This window comes from Ipomoea nil, unplaced genomic scaffold (assembly GCF_001879475.1).
Source record: "Ipomoea nil cultivar Tokyo-kokei standard unplaced genomic scaffold, Asagao_1.1 scaffold0176, whole genome shotgun sequence".
Classification (NCBI taxonomy): Eukaryota; Viridiplantae; Streptophyta; class Magnoliopsida; order Solanales; family Convolvulaceae; genus Ipomoea; species Ipomoea nil.
This window is the reverse complement of record NW_017616604.1, coordinates 1,331,362-1,350,946: the sequence shown is the minus strand read 5'-3', so window position 1 is coordinate 1,350,946 and position 19,585 is coordinate 1,331,362. Positions and strand designations below refer to the sequence as shown.

Sequence of the window (19,585 nt, the reverse complement as noted above, 5' to 3'; positions counted from 1 at the left end):
GGCCCTCAATAACACCGATATCGCCCTCAACCATGTCCCCGCAAGTATGCATCTCTGTGTTTGTAGTGGTTCTAGAAGGGTTTGAAGCGGAGAAACAGCGTCGTAAAGAGCGCACTTGAGCAATGGTGTACGAGTCGGTACCGATGGTCCAAGGCAAGGTTGCTGCAAAGCAACTGATGCTGTTTGGTGTGAACATTGTCGGCGTTAAGCCTTGGGGTGTTGACACGGGTTGGGGCGACCGGATCGCGATGATGGTGTTCGCCGTCGGAAAAAAAGAATTCGCCGAAGGAGAAGAAAGAAATGTGAAATGACTAAAATATCCTTATTATTTTAACTGTTAAAATTTTTTGACAAAATTTAGTCAGCAATTTGACCGGAGTGACAAAAATTGGTGAAAGTTACATATTGCATAATCAAGATACTAAATTGACACTTTTAAAAATCAGATGTGGAAATTAACAAAATTCCTGTAGTCATATGACCAAAATTAAAATTTTTTCTAAAAATTAAATATGTTCAAAAATCAAAACTAATATTTTATATTTGCTCAAATTATATTTTTTTGGCGAATTAATCTTCTGCGATTCTGAGAGAAATAAACCCTTCTTCAACCCCACTCTCTTATCGTTTCTGTAAAACACAGCACAGAGCAGAAATGGTGATCCAACGTTCTTTACTCGCCGGAGCTCTACACCACCGTCTCCGTTACTTCTCCCAGTCCGCCGCCGCGGTCGCCGTCCCGCCGGATTTCCCTGCCCCGGAGCCCCCGTCTCTGACATACCTCGACGGGTTCCCTAGACCCGACCCGAAGTACGCGGAGACTATCCACGCAATCCCGCGAGAAATCTCCGGCAAGAACATCTCCGCCAAGGAGAGAAAAGCCGGCCGAGTTCCCAGCATAGTCTTCGAGCAAGAGGATGGCCAGCACGGCGGCAACAAGCGGCTTGTTTCCGTGCAGACCAATCAGATCAGGAAGCTCGTTACCCATTTGGGTCGAACGTATTTTCTTTCCAGACTGTTTGATCTTGAGCTCCGACCCGATTTTGATTCCGAAGAGACTATCGAGAAAGTTAGAGTCTTGCCTAGACAGGTATGGTCTATGGAGTTTCTTTCTCTTTGATTCAGGAATGTTTATTAAGAATATTTAGAATATTTGGTAATTTTCTGAGTTTCTTGTGTTCTGTTGATACTCCGTTTGGTAACACAGTTAGCTTATAGTCAATTTTGGTTTATTTGATCTGTTTAACTTGGTTAAACAATAATGTTTGATTAATTAGCTTTTTATAACAACTTATTGTTCTAAAATGTTAAAATTTAAAAAGCTGCTCAAAGTAGTTTTTTCGATTAGAATTTTGAGAAAATCATTTTGCATATAATCAGCTATCAGTTGTCAGCTAATCTACCAAACACTTCAACTAATAATATCAACTAGTCAAACCTACTAACCCAATCAGCTAACATCTATCAGCTTATAGCTATTTACCGAACACTCCCAATGTGTATTGAAGTAGAAATGTAATGGCAGGGTTTAATCTTTCAAGTCTCTTGAACTAGTTTAGCAAAAGGGTATGCTGAAAGTAAGGACATTGAAACTAGAAGCTGTATAGTGGACAATGGAATAAACTAAGTGAATGTTTTGAGGATTAGACACTTGAGTTTTGGGCTTCTTACTATGCTATTTGGCTTGTTTTATAGTTATTTACTTGCATGCTTAACAATAAGCTATTACTGATTTAAGTGAGGTAGTGTTAAGGAGAAGGTGCTACTGGTGCTGATGGAATTGTGTCCAGGTAGATAAAAAGAGAGGCACTGGAGAGGATGGAAAAGTGAGAGATATCAAGCTTCTGTTCTGATTTTGATTAGTATTCTGTACTTTAGAAGAAAATTTCAAGTTTGAAACTTTATACTAGAATCAGTAGTTAAGAATAAATTTATGCTAACCTAACGAGTTAGCTCATTGGTAAGCAAGTGCAAACTTGTGGGGTAGGTCTAGGATCCAATTCCTTGGGAACGTGTCCCGATGCCCGGCTGGGAGGTTGCCAAATGGTTATGCTGAGTTGGCATTTGGCATACTCTCGTGGGAATTAATCCGGTTTGATGCTTACACATCATACTATATCGAAAAAAACAAAGCAAGAATTTTATTTTACTGTCTCGTGCGATTGTAAGTTGTAACCTTCATTCTATAACTGGTTTGGATCACCTGGTTTTAGAACTTTTTGAGGATTTTTCCTCAAATGTTGCTGAAGTGTCTCACAAAAATTGGTTATTCTTAGTAATTACACCTTCAAAGAAGAAAACATTTTGCAAGCAACCTGATATGATTTTTTTCACTACTTGGCTTCCACCCATTTTTTTTTTTTTTTTCCATTTTCTTTGATAGAACATATTATGGAAGGAGTCTTTAATTTAACAGGATAGGTTAAGCCATATTTGAATTTTGAATGCCTGGATTCACTTTCAGCTATACTGCCTAGCTAATGCCTTGATGGGGTAAATTTTGCATATAAATAAGTCAAATAACTTCATATTTGTATAGAATCTAAACTCTAAAGGTTGGGTATTTTTTTAAAGATTCACTGATTTTATTGTTTATTTGATTTGTGTCAGATTCATTTGCATGCAGGCACCGATGCTCCGCTTAATGTTACCTTCATAAGAGCTCCATCAAGTGCTCTACTAAAGGTTGACATTCCAGTTGTCTTCAGAGGCGATGATGTCTCCCCCGGGTTGAAAAAAGGTATGTGAAATACGCTACTGATTTCTTGTAAAGCTTATGAAGTATGCGTTAATATGAATATATACACGCACTCCAAATATGCTATACACGTGCCATGTGCAGTTCATATGAATCATATCTGCTAGCCTAATGTGAAAACTAATTTGGCTAAACCATTATATCGGTAAACATCTTAGAACACAATATAGAATTATAGATGCATTGTTGCATAGAAAATGGACCGACAAATTACTGTACCAATCATTCACATTTTCCTTCCAATGAGTTACATATTAATGTTAGTTTAGCGATTTGGCAGGGTCTTATCTGAATGTTATCAAGAAAACGGTCAAGTTCCTCTGCCCGGCAGATATTATTCCTCCTTACATTGACGTGGATCTAAGCGAGCTGGATGTTGGGCAGAAGATAGTAATGGGGGATCTCAAGGTTCATCCGGCTCTGAAGCTTGTCCAACCGAAAGACCATCCCGTTTGCAAGATTATGGGAGCAAGGGTTTCCGACCAAAAGAAATCGAAATAAATTCCTTCTAATTTTGTTCGACTATTGTGAAAATTTTGGAAAGCCTAGCATTAGGGAATCCAGACTAGCCTAAGGTCTGCTTTGGATGATGTAATTTGTTCCCTGGTCTCATTGATTTGTGCTTTTATCTCTAATTAGTTGCTTACACTGAAGAAAGGATTCTTCCCAGAATATGCAGTGATACTGAATACATGAAGAAATATTCGATTTTTATGCAGGCCGTGTTCATTGCTGTGAAATACCATGTACATCACTTGTAAATGTGTAATGGACTAATGGCTACATCACATGAAAGATACTGGCTAAAAAGATTTGCATGCTAGCTCAAATCTTTTATAGAATGGTAAGAGCATCCTCAATAGTTGTAGTTTTTGAAGAGTTTTTTGCAGATGTGACTAGGAAAAAAGACGAGAGGGAAGAGAAAAATAGGGAAAAAGAAAGAAAGATAGAAAAAAGCAGTATTAATGCGACCCACTGCATGTGCTCGGTTGGGTGCTGTGTTGCACTTCACGTAACCAGGGTGCGAAATGATGTTTTCTTTGGTCGGTCTCACATTTATGATAAAAACCAATGCTTTGTAGAGTTTTTTTTTTTTTGGTCCTCCACATAAGTCTTGTTTTTTTAAAAATTACACCAAAAGTCCGTTGATGTGATTTTAAGTTTGACTTTTTGTAAGAGTTGTTTATTGACATTGTTGGTATTATTTTGGTTTGAGCCAGCTAGTTACTGACACAATTTAGATTATTTTAACAACATAGATTGGTTTATCTTTTTGTAGGAATTGTCTAGTGACTCTTTTGATATTTTCTTGGTTTGAGTCGGTCAATTATTGACAACTTAGATTGGTTTATCTTTTTATAGGAGTTGTCTATTGACTTTTTTTTATTTTTCTTGGTTTGAGCTGACCAGTTATTGACAACTTAGATTGGTTTATCTTTTTGTAATTGTCTATTGAAATTTGTAGTATTTTATTAATTTGAGTCGGTCAGTTATTGACAATTTAGACTGATTTATTTTTTTTTGTAGGTGTTGGTTATATTAGGGAAGCGATCCAATTAAGTTTGATTGAATGGGTATGCATGCTAATCTGCACTCAAGGTGTATTGACTTTGTGAGCTAACTAAAAAAGTACTGTACTATATGCCTATATGGATGTGGTACTCAAACATCAGAAGTAATAAGAAATGTAGATTTATACCATTAAATTATAAATTTTTTTTTTTTTACACAAGTATATATTTCATTTGTGACTATAACGGTGAGATTAGAATAGTGAGAAATGCAGTGATGAGATTGAAATAATAGTAGTAAGAGAGGTTAATGTTCTAACGGAGCAAACGCGGTACGTAATACCAACCATTAAAAAAACAAAAGAACTATAATGCCACAAGCAACCAAAAAAAGCTACTCCGTATAATTGATGATAAGTGTTGTGAATAATAATAATATCTAATAATAATAATAAAAAAAAAATAATAGTATTAAGAACAGTAGAATAGAGCGGAAAGAGGAAGAGATTGATTTTGTATATAATTACAAAGAGTGGGGATGTATATTTATAGTGTTGAGATAAGATTAAATAAATACTTATTTTACAAGATAAAGGCACCTAATCAAGTTAGGTAGATTGGCGGAAGAAATAGAAATGTGGCTATAGCTCATTCTGTTAGGTTCTTGCACAATATTTTTTCATTTTCAATTATCATCACGGTATCTTCTATGACTGTGACCACGACCTTATGGGATTGAGCCTCGTGATTTTTCAACAGCAACTCATTATTTTGTTCAGCCACATGAGACATGAAATTAATTAAAACATTTGGTAAATTATGAAAAAAAAATGTTCAACTTTGAACCCCCAACCATCTAGTTTGGAAAACGAGAGGCATATACACACTGAGATATAGGCACATTTGTATTAATACATACATGTAGAACATATTGAACATAAAGGTTCAATACAATGCAATCAATTTGTTGACTTATGACGATAAAAATTAAACACATGACCTCTTGCGATGTTGGATATTATGGCAAATGACAAGCCAATCTGCTTGACTTGGTTAAGTGTCGTTAACTTGTAAAATAATTTCTATTTAATTTCATCTCAGCACTATAAATACCCATCCTCACTCTGTGTAAAAACACACCAAGCATTATATACAAAATCAATCTCTTCATCTTCAGCTCCATTTTACTGTTCTTAATACTATTATTATTATTATTATTATTATTATTATTATTATTATTATTATTAATTTTATTACTACTACTATTATTATTAATAGATATTATTATTATTCACAACATGCATGTTATTAACACGAAGTCTCGAATTCAACTATTACATAGGTAAATTTTCTTTATATATTTCATAATATTTCATCCAATGTTACGTACAAATATGTCAAATTTTACAAATCTTGAATTTGTTGAACTTGATATATCTAGAAAAAATTATCTTTCATAGGTATTGGATGCTGAGATACACTTGCAAAGGGTCTTAGTGATACTATCAAAGAAAATAATAATGCATCGATGCAAGATCGGGCTAAGGCAATGATTTTCATTCGCCATCACGTTGACCAAGGGTTAAAAGATGAGTATCTCACGGTGAAAGAACACTCTGAACTCTAGAAAAATTTGAAAGAAAGATATGATCACCAGAGAACAATATTTCTCCCAAAAGCCCGTTCCGTTATGATTGGCTTCACTTGTGATTACAAGATTCATAAACTGTGAGCGAATATAATTCTGCTATGTTCAAAATTAGCTCTCAGTTATTGTTGTTATTTTTCCAGTTCAGAGGGTTCTTTCACCGTGAGATACTCATCTTTTAACCCTTGGTCAACGTGATGGCGAATGAAAATCATTGCCTTAGTTGATCTTGCGTCGAGACATCATTATTTTCTTTGATAGTATCACCAAGACCTTTTGCATTCAAGTGTATCTCAACATTCAATACCTATGAAAGATAATTTTTTTTTTCTAGATATATTAAGTCTCACAAATTCAAGATTTGTGAGGTTTGACATATTTGTAATATTGGATAAAATTTTATGAAAAAAAAATAAAAATTACTTATGTAATACTTGAATTCAAGACTTCGTGCTGGTATTGTGCTTTGAATAATAATAATAGTAATAGTAATAATAATAATAATAATAATAATAATAATAATAATAATAATAATAATAATAATAATAATAATAATAGAATGAAGCTGAAGAGGAAGAATTGATTTTGTATATAATTACAAAGAGTGAGGATGGACTGGATGGTATTTATAGTGCTGAGATGAGATTAAATAAATATATTCTTTACAAGATGTTGACACCTAACCAAGTCAGGTAGATTGGCTTGTCACTTTTTCACAACATCCAGCATTGCAAGAGGGTACGTGTTCAATTCGGCAAATTATGCTCTGGACCCGTGTCCACATTGAATTGTGGACATGGGTCCAAAACGACGTCGTTTTTTAAAAAAAACGCGTCATTTAGTTAAAAAAAAAAATTTCGCGCGTGTTTTGGCGTTAACGGCGTTATTTTTTTTTTTTTTGATTATGAATGTACAGTTATGCCGTTATGAATGTACAGTTATGCCGTTATGAATGTACAGTTATGCAATTATGAAATTATGAACACAGAGCTCTAACATTATGAACTTACAATTATGAACATATATAGTGATAAAATTATGACCATGGAGCTTTAAAATTGTGAATATAGAGCTTCGAAGATTATGAATGTATAGTTATAGAGTTATGAATTTACAGTTATGGAGTTATGAATCTACAGTTATGAGATTATGAATCTACAGTTATGGAATTATGAATGTACAGTTATTGATCGAATTATGAACAAAGAGCTCTAACATTATGAACTTACAATTATGAACATGTAGTGATAAAATTATGAACATAGAGCTCTAAAATTGTGAACATAGAGCTTCGAAAATTATGAATGTACAATTATGGAGTTATGAATGTACAGTTATGAAGTTATGAATGTACAGTTATAGAGTTATGAATGTACAGTTATAGAGTTATGAATGTATAGTTATTAATATATAGTAATAAAATTATGAACATATACTTCTATAACAAAGTGATCTGAAATTAAAAAAAAAAAAAAAAAAAGGAGATAACAGTGCCTAACGGCACTGTTACCCGTGTCCAGCAAGCATGCTGGACACGGGTCCAAGGCATAACGATTGGTTCAATTCTCACCATCATGAGTCAGCTCCTTTTGGAAACTGATTGTATTGAAATTTTATCTTCAATAAATACTACATGTAAATATTGACGTAAATATTACCATGAATATGCCCATAGCTTAGTTGGTAAGATTTTTGGTTTTCAAACTAGACTAGATGATTTACGGTTCAAACCTCACCTTGAACATTTGTTTCATTTCTTTTATTTCACTTAACAATAAGGTAAATGTTCTTTGTCAATTGTTATGCGTTGGACCCGTGTCCAGCATGCTTGCTGGACACGGGTAACAGTGCCGTTAGGCACTGTTATCTCCTTTTTTTTTTTTTTTTTTTTTTTTTTTAATTTCAGACCGCTTCATTGTAAGAGTATATGTTCATAATTTTATTACTATATGTTAATAACTATACATTCATAACTCCATAACTGTACGTTCATAACTCTATAACTGTACATTCATAACTCCATAACTGTACATTCATAACTCCATAATTGTACATTCATAATTTTCGAAGCTCTATGTTCACAATTTTAGAGCTCTATGTTCATAATTTTATCACTATATGTTCATAATTGTAAGTTCATAATGTTAGAGCTCTTTGTTCATAATTCGATCAATAACTGTACATTCATAATTCCATACTGTAGATTCATAATCTCATAACTGTAGATTCATAACTCCATAACTGTAGATTCATAACTCTATAACTGTACATTCATAACTCCATAACTGTACATTCATAATCTTCGAAGCTCTATATTCACAATTTTAAAGCTCCATGGTCATAATTTTATCACTATATATGTTCATAATTGTAAGTTCATAACGTTAGAGCTCTGTGTTCATAATTTCATAATTGCATAACTGTATATTCATAACAGCATAACTGTACATTCATAATCAAAAAAAAAAAATAACGCCGTTAACGAAAAAATGCGCGTGAAATTTTTTTTTTTATAACTAAATGACGTGTTTTTTTTTTTAAAAACGACGTCGTTTTGAGCCCGTGTCCATAATTCAATGTGGACACGGGTCCAGGGCATAATTTGCCGTTCTTTGTTGCTATTCTAAATGCACGTTAAGGTAAATGTTCCTTGTTGCTATTAACTTTTATATGTATTTATTATGGGCCGGGGTACACTTCCTATTCCATTTATCTACTTGGACTAGAATAATAGTACATTTGCGAAGTACCTTGTATTTAGATGGCACTTGGGTTGGACTTTCATATGAGAGGTTGTGAGTTTGAGGCTCAATTGAGGCGTTATTGGCTCTTTGTAATTTAGTATGTTGAGAAAGTAGTTATGAATAGATACTACATTGTAATAGAGTTATTTTTATTTGTTACTCTCCGCGCTGAGGTGCCATCCTTTAAATTAAACAACAAAGTGGTGTACTATTTTTATCCGTTAACTTTTCTTTACCCAAAATTTGTATATGTGATGGGAGTTATACTCAATAATAATACATGCATATATCATTTTCTTATCTACAATATACAATATTTTCAAGGTAAATATCCTTCAATCATATATTTATGAATCACGCTATCATTCTGTCGGGACGGGGTGTGGGGGGCCCTTAGGATTGGAGTTTAACCTTTTGAAAGAATGAATCACGCTATCATATATTTGAAATGATAGCATGATTCATTGTTTAGGAACAATGAATCACGCTATCATTTCAAATATATTATTATTATTATTATTATTATTATTATTATTATTATTATTATTATTATTATTATTATTACAAGAAATTTCACATTTAGTGCAATAAAAGTTGTCACCAAAACTATCGATTTTGATCAGTGTTGAAATTAGTGACCAATTTTTGAAGTCGTCACATGTTGTCATTCAATGCTTACCTAAACTAAAAGTAGTTTTTGAGTGATAACAATAGTGGTCACAATAAATATACAATTTGTGACCAAATATGTTATTAAAAAAATTAATTTAGTGACAACTAAAATCGCTGGAATTACTTATTTTATTGTGACAACACCTTAGTCACAATAGTTATTTGCGAGAATTTTTCTTGACGCAATAATTAATTATCAGTTAGGTCACTAATATCTTTAAAAATAGCAGTTGTTATATCTTGCACCATGGCGCACAATGCATTGTGCGCCCTAAAAATTCTCTGTTTTGATGGACATAATTGTATAGTAAAATACACATAAACTCTTAACATAATACACATAATCTAACATAATACATAATGCACATAAACTCTTAACATAATACACATGAACTCTAAACATAATACACATAAACTTTTAACATAATACACATAAACTCTTAACATAATACACATAAACTCTTGGGACGCACAATGTATTGTGCACCCTAGTGCATAATATAATTTGCCAAAAATACTAACAACGTATTTGTCACTTAAATAAATTGAAATAGTATCACAATTATCCATCTTAATATTTTTATAAGTGACCATTACTTAGCCACAATTTTTTCAAATAATACTAGCCAAATATATAAAACAAAAAATTATTTATTTCAAAATATTATTATACTTGAATATTTTAATTTAATTATTATCTACAATAAATTATTCATTATTCGATAAATGTTGAATTATTTAATTTTTTTTTTACATTCTGAAAGCCTCAAGGCTTCCCTTCAATACCCATCCAATGCCAAACATCATATGGGTATAAAACATAAAACAAGGGGCGTTGAGACTTCTCTTTATAGAGGAGCTCAGGAGCCTCAATGCCCCTCTTTTGTTTTTTGTTTTTGTTTTTGTTTTTGTTTTTTTTGTTTTTTGTTTTTTGTTTTTTGTTTTTTTTTTTTTGGCGACGTGAGACAAAATTAAGGCTTAGTCTTTTTTTTTTAAAAAAAGAAAATTATTATTATTATTATTATTATTATTATTATTATTATTATTATTATTATTATATTGTTTCTATTTATTATTATTATTGTATTGTTTCTATATATTTATTTATTTTCTATTCTTGTAATGTCTATACATGCTCTCTTTTGTTTGTTTGTTTGTTTTTTTTTTTTTTTTTTTTTTTTTGTTTTGTTTTGTTTTGTTTTGAGTAATACTACACATATTCTCAGTTTTTATATTAGCCTTTTTTTTTTTTATTCCATACATATGCAACGTGTTCAGATTCATTAAAATTAAAAAAAATATATAAAAACAAAATAATTGTCATAGTTTTTATTAGAGCAACTCCATCAGAGGGTTTTGGAGGGGGGTAAGGGTTGAGTTGGAAGGGAGAGAAATAGTAGAGAAAAGAAAAGAAGAAGAAAAAACAACTTTGCATGCGCGGATTTTTTTTTTTTTTTTTTTTTTCATTCTCACTCCTACTTATTGGCCAAAATAAAAAATTAAAGCATAAAAAGTTTCACGGTTGAAGTTGCTCTTACTTTAATTTCTTTCTCTTTTACCAATAAAATCACAATATTTGCTTGAAATTTTACTCAATGAGAATCCATATACAATTTTTCTTTTTTTATTTCCTCCAAACCCCCCCCCCCCCCCCCCCCCCACCCGAAAAAAAAGAAAATAAAAGAAAATTCACATTAGTACAACATACTTAATCTTCTCTCTCCTACACTCTCATTCATCCACCTCATCAAACATCCACAAAACAAATGTAGATAGATACTATAAGAGTGGATGAGGTGGATATAATAATTTAGAAAAAATTATAATTTATACCATTCACAAATATTCCAATTATTAATGTCATCCATGAATTATTGATGGTGTAAATATTATTGCTCCTTACTTTTTAAAATGTGACATATATTATTTCTCTCCTGAATTATTAGTGGTGTAAATGTGCTTACCCGCTTGTCTTCCATGTCCGAAGACCACGTTTTTTCCTCCATTTTTCTTTAATTTCTTAATTTGTTCTCCTTCCGCCGGCAATAATATTTCTCCTTCTTCCTATTAGGGAAGGAGTAATATATGTCACGTTTTAAAATTAAGGGGGCGTTTGATCCACAGAATGTTAGATTACCTTAGGGAATGTCAGATTGCTGGGAATGTTAGATTACTGGGAATGTTAGATTCATGTGTTTGGTTTAACATTAAGATATGTAAATAAGACAACAGTAATAAGATAAATTGATTAAAAAATACAAAGCCTAACATTAGTAATAAGACAAGGAAATGTGAGATTACCTAAGAAATTGAAGGGTATCTCACATTCCCTTCCAATAGCTAAAAACTTAATGCAGAGTGACATTCCCTGAGAAAGTTACATAACTTGAACCAAACATGAGAACATTATATTACCAAGCAAATATAACCTTAGTTATCTTATATAACCTGAACCAAACGCCCCCTAAGAAAAACATTGACATCACTAATAATTTAAAAATAACATTAATAATTAACATATTCATATCTGTGAATTTTTTCTAATAATTTATGACCTCTTGCCGTCTCTAAACTCTAGCTGCCCTTTTGTCACTATGACCTCTTGCCGTCTCTAAACTCTAGCTGCCCTTTTGTCACTGTGCCACTCACGTCGTCAAAATTTTCCCGCAATCTCCTGGTACAACAGCATACTCCTACATTGTACATTGACATTTCCCCTTCCTATTTTGCATGTGAACATATTTGTTCTCAAAACTCAAAAACACCCTCCATATCCCCCGCAACCACCTGCTATTAGGCCTATACTTAATTGCGTCAGCACTTAACCGACAGTTATGCCATGGATTCAGGTTCAGGTTCACATTGTAAGGTGGACATAGGTATGATCACGGTTCGATTCAAATCGGATGATTCGGACCGAACCGTACACTGTTGAATCGAAATCGGAATCGAACTGTCCATACGGTTTCGGTTCTTAACCGGAACCAATAAGGTTCCTGACGGTAAATATGTTACCGGTAATAATAATATTAGAATAACGCAGTGTAAAGTAGTGACAATAGTTGTATTGTCAAGTGTTTTAGTACAAAATAGTCAACGTGTCCTCCCAAGCTGAGGGAAACATCTACTTTGCAATTGGTGCATTGGTCTTTGCAGCGTTAATGCTTTTTGCTGGTTGGTTTCATACCCGGGTGCTAACGGTAACAACATGGGACATAAATGGGGAGCTAAGCCTTTAATTCTCTCTCATCAATGGTGGCATTAATGGTGGCTTCAATGACAATAAAGGTGACACCTGTTGGAATTATGTCCTTTGGAGTTCTGTCCGTTGGGTTTCCATGTGGTGCCGGGTCAAATATGGCGCCGGGTCAGATGCCCACTTATGATCCGGGTCGGGTGTCAGCCCTATTATCCAGTCACCAGTCTCCCCTACTCCTGAGTCTACGGATGTGTTTGAGTTGACTAGGGAGTAAGACTGAATTTGCTTGATATCGTGCAGAATCCCGGTTGATCTTGAATATGTGATTTTATTTTACAAATCACATATGATTTTATTTTATTTTTTATGCTGGCCGAGACGAGCTTCGGCCTAGGTGGGCAGGCCGAGGCACGCATTTGGCCGATCGTGGCCGATGCTTCGGCTGATCGTGGCCGAGACGAGCTACGACCCTTTTTTTTTTTTTTTTTTTTTTTTGTATGCTGGCCGAGACGGGCTACGGCCTAGGCTGGCCGAGGTGCGTGCCTCCGGCAGATCGCGGCCGAGGCGTCGCCTCGATCGATCGTGGCCGAGGCGTGCACCTCGGCCGATCGTGGCCGAGGCGAGCGCCTTGACCGATCGTGGCCGAGGTGTGCGCCTAGATCGATCGTGGCTGAGGCGGGCTCCAACCTATTGTATTTTTTTTTGAAGGCCGAGACGTGCGCCTCGGCCGAACTGTGGCCGAGGCGTGCACCTTGGCCACTTTCTGGCTGAGGCGCGCCTTGGCCAATCTGTGGCCGAGGCGCGCGCCTCGGCCGAGGCGTGTGCCGGCCTTGCCCGCTTTTCCTCTATTTTTTTTTGAAGGCGTTCCATGGATGCCGAAAACGAACTTGCTTCAATAAACAACATGGGCGGACCATTTTTCCGAAGACGCTTCGTAAATGATGATTATGCTTCAATAAACAACACGGGCGGACCATGAATACAAGATATTATTCCAAAAGATTTCATAATATAAAGCGGGCGGACCGTGATTACCAAGCACTAGTCCCAAATGACTACTAGAATATTAAGGAAAAATCAAATGTTTCGAGTTCCATACCCGATCGATCATCCTTGCAGATGGTGTGGACTTGTAGATCCTTTCTGCCAATCTTTTTGCATGCTTTTACTTAACAACTGCGGGCTGCCCGCTGGTCTCCTCTGACGACTCCTATCCCATTCGGAGTAGGGAACTTCATACACAAGTGTTCCACCGACACTATGGCCTTGAGGTTCTCCAGTGCCGGCCTCCCCAATATGATGTTGTGCGCACAAGTGAATCTTACCACGATGAATTCCACGTCAAGTTTGCGAATGTTAGGGCTCGTGCCTATCTCCACTGGTAAGACCACTGACCCCTCCGTCTCCACTGAATCACCTGTAAATCCAGAGAGTGGGGTACGTACTTCTTTGAGCTGATTCCTAGGTATCCCTAACTTGGTGAAGGCATCGTAATACATCACATTGACTGAGCTTCCCGTGTCGACTAAGATGCGGTGGACAATGACATCGTTGACGTCCATCTCAATCACCAGGGCGTCACGATGGGGTAACGGGCCCTCTGGGAGGTCAACATTGGAGAAGGTGATGGCTTCCTGTCTCTGTTTCTTTTCTCTGGGAAGACTCACCACTTCTCCCACGTATAGCTGCCAGCTCCACTTCTTTCTTTCCGCGGGCGTGTCACCCCCTGCGGGTCCACCATAGATAAAGTGTATGGTGTGCTTCTTTTGTCGTCTGGGCGCCACCTCGGTTTCTTTCTCGCTATCATTCTGCTCATTTATTTGGTCGTGTTCTCTTTTTTTTTGGCGTTCGAGGTGGACGGGTCGGTGCCATCGTCATTCCCCCAGACATTTTTTGGTGGATTGTGTTGCGGCTGTTGCTGCTGCTTAGATCGCTTGACGAAATGTCGGAAGTAGCCCTGCTGGATGAGTTCTTCTATTTGTCTCTTCAAAACGTGACACTCATCCGTATCGTGGTCGGCTTGCTTATGAAACCTGCAGTACTTTGTTTGGTCTGCCTTTGGGGAGACCTTCATGAACTCCTCAAGGAATTCTACCATTCCCATCTCCTCAGCTTGCTTTAGGATGACACTGACGGGATGGGTAAGAGGAGTTAAATTACGCAAGGGGACCAGGCGAGGTCGTTCGTGGTCTTAGCCTTTCCCTGCGGTCGGGTGGTTCGAGAGTGGTGCCTGGCTGGGCGGACCCGCTTTCCCAGGCTTCCCACCTTTCCTACCATCCTCTTCGTCCTTCTTCTTCCTGTCGACGTCCTCTGCTTCAGCATAGCGGCTAGCCGTCCTTATCAGATCTTCGTAAGAGCGGGGGTGGTGGGCGTTCAGCTGCTTGTGGAAATACCCTGATCTTAAGGCATGGATAAATATCGGGATCGCCGCCTTGGAGTCGAAGTCGTAGACATTATTGACTTCCTTTTTCCATTTGATCAGGTAGTCTTTGAGGCTCTCACCTCTATCTTGCTTTACTACACAGAGGTGAGAGAAGGGTTTCTTACGCTGTATGATACGGAGAAGTATGTCAGGAAGCTCTTGGACAACTCCCCAAAGTCTTGGATCGACCCATCCAGGATGGTGTTGAACCAGTCCTGGGCCGCTCCATCCAGTGTAGACAAGAATGCTCGGCACATGATGGCGTCCCCTGCCCCGATCATCACCATAGCAGCCTTGTATCTCGTCATGTGGACACGTGGGTCGGTGGCCCCCGTGTACGCCTTGATGGCAGGCAACCTAAAGTCCCTCGGCAAAGGTACGTCCATGATGCTTGGGGAGAATGGTGCTGCCATCCGCACCTCGGGTTCCGGCGACTACTCCCGTGCCTCCACCCTTCTTGCTAACTCCTCGATTCTTCTTTGCAGCCTCTCGACCAGGGCTGACTCGTCAGGGTGCCGACGCAGGGCCGGCTGTCGCTCCTCTACGCCTCGGTGTGGAGCTAGCTCATCGACGTGTCGTCCATCTGAGTGTCGATGCGGAGCTGGTTCCTCGACGTTCCGTCCATCCAAGTGTCAGTGTGGAACCCGCTCATCAGCGCGTCGCTCGCCCGCTGAGTGCCGACGCGGAGCCGGTTCATCGACGCGTCGCTCGTCCGAGTGTCGACGCATGGCCGACTCGTCACCGTGCCGGCGCGGGGCCGACCCACGAGACTCGCCCATCCTTTCCGTGATTGACCTTTCTGCTTCTCTTTCTTCGTGCCGGCGAAGGCCTCTAGCGGAGGACCCCTCGGCCAGTGACTCTGGCCTTTGCCGAGCGGGCGCCCCGTGTCCCAACCGTTCTAGGGCAGAGCGGGAGGGTCCAGGTTGCCGTCTGGCCGGTCCACTTCTTTGGGCGCCCTCCCCTGGACCCCCTGTCCTGGTACGACGCCCTGCATCCCTCGCTGCACGGGCTGCGTCCTAGGCATCTACCCTTCGCGGGGATTCTACCTCTATTTCCTGAGGCCGCTGCGAGGCCACTTGGCCTTGCAGTCCCACCGCCACCTGATTTAGCGCCACCGTCACTGCTTGCTGAATGGTCACCTGGAGGTTCACAACTTGGTTCGCCCCTCCATTGTTGAGTTGGTCTCGAAGGTCCCCTCCATTGTTGAGTTGGTCTCGAAGGTCCCCTCCATTGTTGAGTTGGTCTCGAGTGTCCCCGGGCCTCCTGTTGTTGAACTGTTCTCGGAGGTCCCCTCCGCGATTGTTGGTGAGTTGGTCCCTGAGGTCACCTGAGGCATTGCATTGCCATTATCCTGTCAGTTTCGATTAAGGTTAGAGATGAAAAGGAATCGGAACCGACGGTTCCGATTCCAAACCGGAAAAAAATTAAAAATTATACCTTTTCTTCTTCTTCTTCTTCTTTTTATTTTTTTTTTTTATTTTAAATCCGGTTAGAACCGGAACCTTACTATAACGTTCCGGTTCCGATTTGGCCATTTGCAGAACAGAACCGCGGTCACCTCTAGGTGGACATTGGTCAAAATACACAATTCATATACTGAATATTCACAATTTACATATTGAATATTCACAATTTACATATTGAATATTCACAATTTAAATTGTGAACATTTAATATATAAAATTGTGAACATTCAGTATGTAAATTGTAAATATTTAACATATAAAATTATAAATATTTACAACATTCAATATGTAAATTATACATTTTTAAATTCAAATTTATCTTACAAGATAATCCGAGTATACCGAATAATTTGCCACACTCAACATGGCAAAACCCAAAAGCTGTGTTCTTATCCACAGGTACAGGGCCACGAATGCTGATATCCTCTTACGCGCTGCCGACGTGTGCATCAAACCTCAGATCTGCAAACACTCCCCAGTTTCCTCCTCGGCCCCACGTTTTACTCTGACAACCCACGTTTGCCGTTTGCAAATTGCAACACCAAAGTCAAACATCGTTGTCCGGTCAACGATACCAATTTTCAGTTCCAACTAATTGCAACCCCTACTATCCAACTGCTTCCTACTCTTGTGTTCTTGCTTAACATGTTGGCTGTATATATGTAATTCATTCTTGATTCTTGAATATTATTATTCCATTCTAAGTATATTTAATTGTAGCATCAATGATTAACAAATAAATTTTATCAATCCAGAGAGATTAAACCAGTTAAAATATAATTAGACTAAATACAAATACGCATAATATGTCTAATTGTATAAAATATTGTGATGTAAAACAATGGTTGTCAATATTTATACAATTTAAATAGTATACATAATTATACTAGATATAAAAGATACCCTTCAAACAAAAAATACTAGATATATAAAAGATTATATTATTTTTAAAATATTAAAATGACGACGTTTAATTATTAAAAAAAAAAACATTACATATAAAACTGACATCATATATATTTTTTTGAGTACTATTAAGTACTAACTCTGTTAGAATGCAATATTCAATCTAAGCACAAAGAGGGCAATCTAAGCACATAACCTCTCATATAGGAGAGCAACTTGGTGTCATCAGACCATAAGGTCCTTGACATAACATCATATATTTACTAATTTTAAAAATTTTAATTCATTTCCAACAAAAATTTAAATTCCTTAATATACAACGTCGATTTTATAAAAAAAATTGACGTTGTGTAATTAATGATTAAAAAATAAAAAATAATAATATCATATATAACGTTGTATATGTGATGAACTCAGCTGAGAGATGTTAATAATAATTAAATTCGTGACCTAATACGAGAGGTATTCTCCTTCTATTCTATTACCAATTTTTCGGATATTTATATCTATTTTTAATTACTTGGTGTAGTATAAAAAAAAAAAAAATTATTTGGTGTAGTATATTGAGAATATGAGATATTTTTAGTTCACTTTTCTTAGTGTTGAGTATTTTATTCAAAGTCAAATAGACACATCAGACATCCTTGTACAGTACACAACTTTGTTATCAATCCTATTCCAACCCGAAATTATACACACAAAACCCACACGGTAACACCTACGTATATAAACCCCTTTCATCTCATCATCGCAGATAAGATTTCATCGTCCTATTCATCACCCCACCCACCCCCGGCGAAAATCTATACATTCACAGTTGTATTTGTATTTATATTTTGTATATACACAAGCAGGGTAGAATATGTCTGGTAATCAAGAAAGCCAAGCGTTCATGATCGCTAACTCACCGATAGTAGACGAAGAAGAGGCGGGATCTCCGACCGGGTGCGGCTGTTTCAGGCTGCTCTCTTTCCGCTCCGGCGAGGGAAACACCAGAGCATTGATCGGCGGCGAGAGTGCCGCTGTGTGGTGGCGGGGAAAGGCGAAGAAGGTGAGGGAGTTGTCGGAGGTGGTGGCGGGGCCGAGGTGGAAGAATTTGTTGAGGAAGATGGGGAGATATTGCAACCCTAAGTTGAAGGGCGGTTATAAGGCTCAGTTTATTTACGACGCGCAGAGCTATGCGCTGAACTTCGATAACGGCACGGCGGCGGCGGCGGCGGCGGAGGAGGAGCAAGGCAATGGGCTTTTCCGTAATTTCTCGTCTAGGTATGCTGTCCCCGCTGTCGGTCAACAAATGAAAGCGGGACTGTGACGAGGGCAGATTTGTCATTTCGGCTCGGATATTTTTGGGTGTAATTATTATTGTCACGAATTATAATTTGATTCAAGGAATTCATAAATGAATGTCACAAATTTTCTACGTGATATGAATGAAGTTTGTACAATTTGGTTTGCATTCAATGGTTACATTAAATTTTAATTAATTGGGTTTTGATGGGGATTTTGAGATTGTAATTGGGTTCACTTGATATTGGGCACCTTCGGAAGGAGCAGGGACGGAACCATAAATTTAGTTGAGGGGGGCGAAGAACATTAAAACAAAAGAGATAATTTTAAAATAAAATTACCTAAGAAATATATTTGTTATGGGCGAAAAATAAAACACATCGATTAACTCTGCCAACTAATCTAACTCATTTCTTATTAATATTTAATAGTTTTTTTTATACTAATACTAAAACATGTATTATATATACATATATACATACCAAGATTATATATGTGGTGGGGTGTGGTGGGGGGGGGGGGGGGCAGCTGCCCCGCTTTGGCTCCGTTTATGCTGAGGAGGTCCAGGAGGGGTGCCCCTCCGTCTATGCTGAGGAGGTCCAGTAGGGGTGCCCGCCATGGATGTTGCCGGGCTACTGGTCGGGTGGCGCTAAATGGTACATCGGTTTCTGGTGGCTGAGGTGTAGTAGGGGTGCCCGCCATGGATGTTGCCACGGGCTACTGGTCGGGTGGCGCTAAATGGTACATCGGTTTCTGGCGGCTGAGGTGTAGTAGGGGTGCCCGCCATGGATGTTGCCACGGGCTACTGGTCGGGTGGCGCTAAATGGTACATCGGTTTCTGGCGGCTGAGGTGTCCCGGGTTTGTTGAGTGCGCCTTGCGTGACAGGTAGAGGCGGATTTGTTGAGCGTGCCTTGCGCGGCGGGGTACTCGCGTTCCACCTGACAGGTAGAGGCGGATTTGTTGAGCGCGCC

The 19,585-nt window shown here is 37.8% G+C and overlaps 2 protein-coding genes across 2 annotated transcripts; both read left to right on the top strand.

The window, feature by feature from the left end:
- The first annotated feature begins 571 nt into the window (after nt 1-571).
- On the top strand, nt 572-3,476 carry LOC109176818 (50S ribosomal protein L25-like). The gene is made up of 3 exons (XM_019326222.1): nt 572-1,090; nt 2,611-2,740; nt 3,039-3,476. The coding sequence occupies exons 1-3, from the start codon at nt 656-658 to the stop codon at nt 3,257-3,259; spliced, it is 786 nt and encodes a 261-aa protein (XP_019181767.1). The 5' UTR covers nt 572-655; the 3' UTR covers nt 3,260-3,476.
- A 14,712-nt stretch (nt 3,477-18,188) lies between these two features.
- LOC109177845 lies at nt 18,189-18,638 on the top strand. The gene has a single exon (XM_019327316.1). It carries the CDS (start codon nt 18,189-18,191, stop codon nt 18,636-18,638), a length of 450 nt encoding a protein of 149 aa, XP_019182861.1.
- The last annotated feature ends 947 nt before the right edge of the window (nt 18,639-19,585 follow it).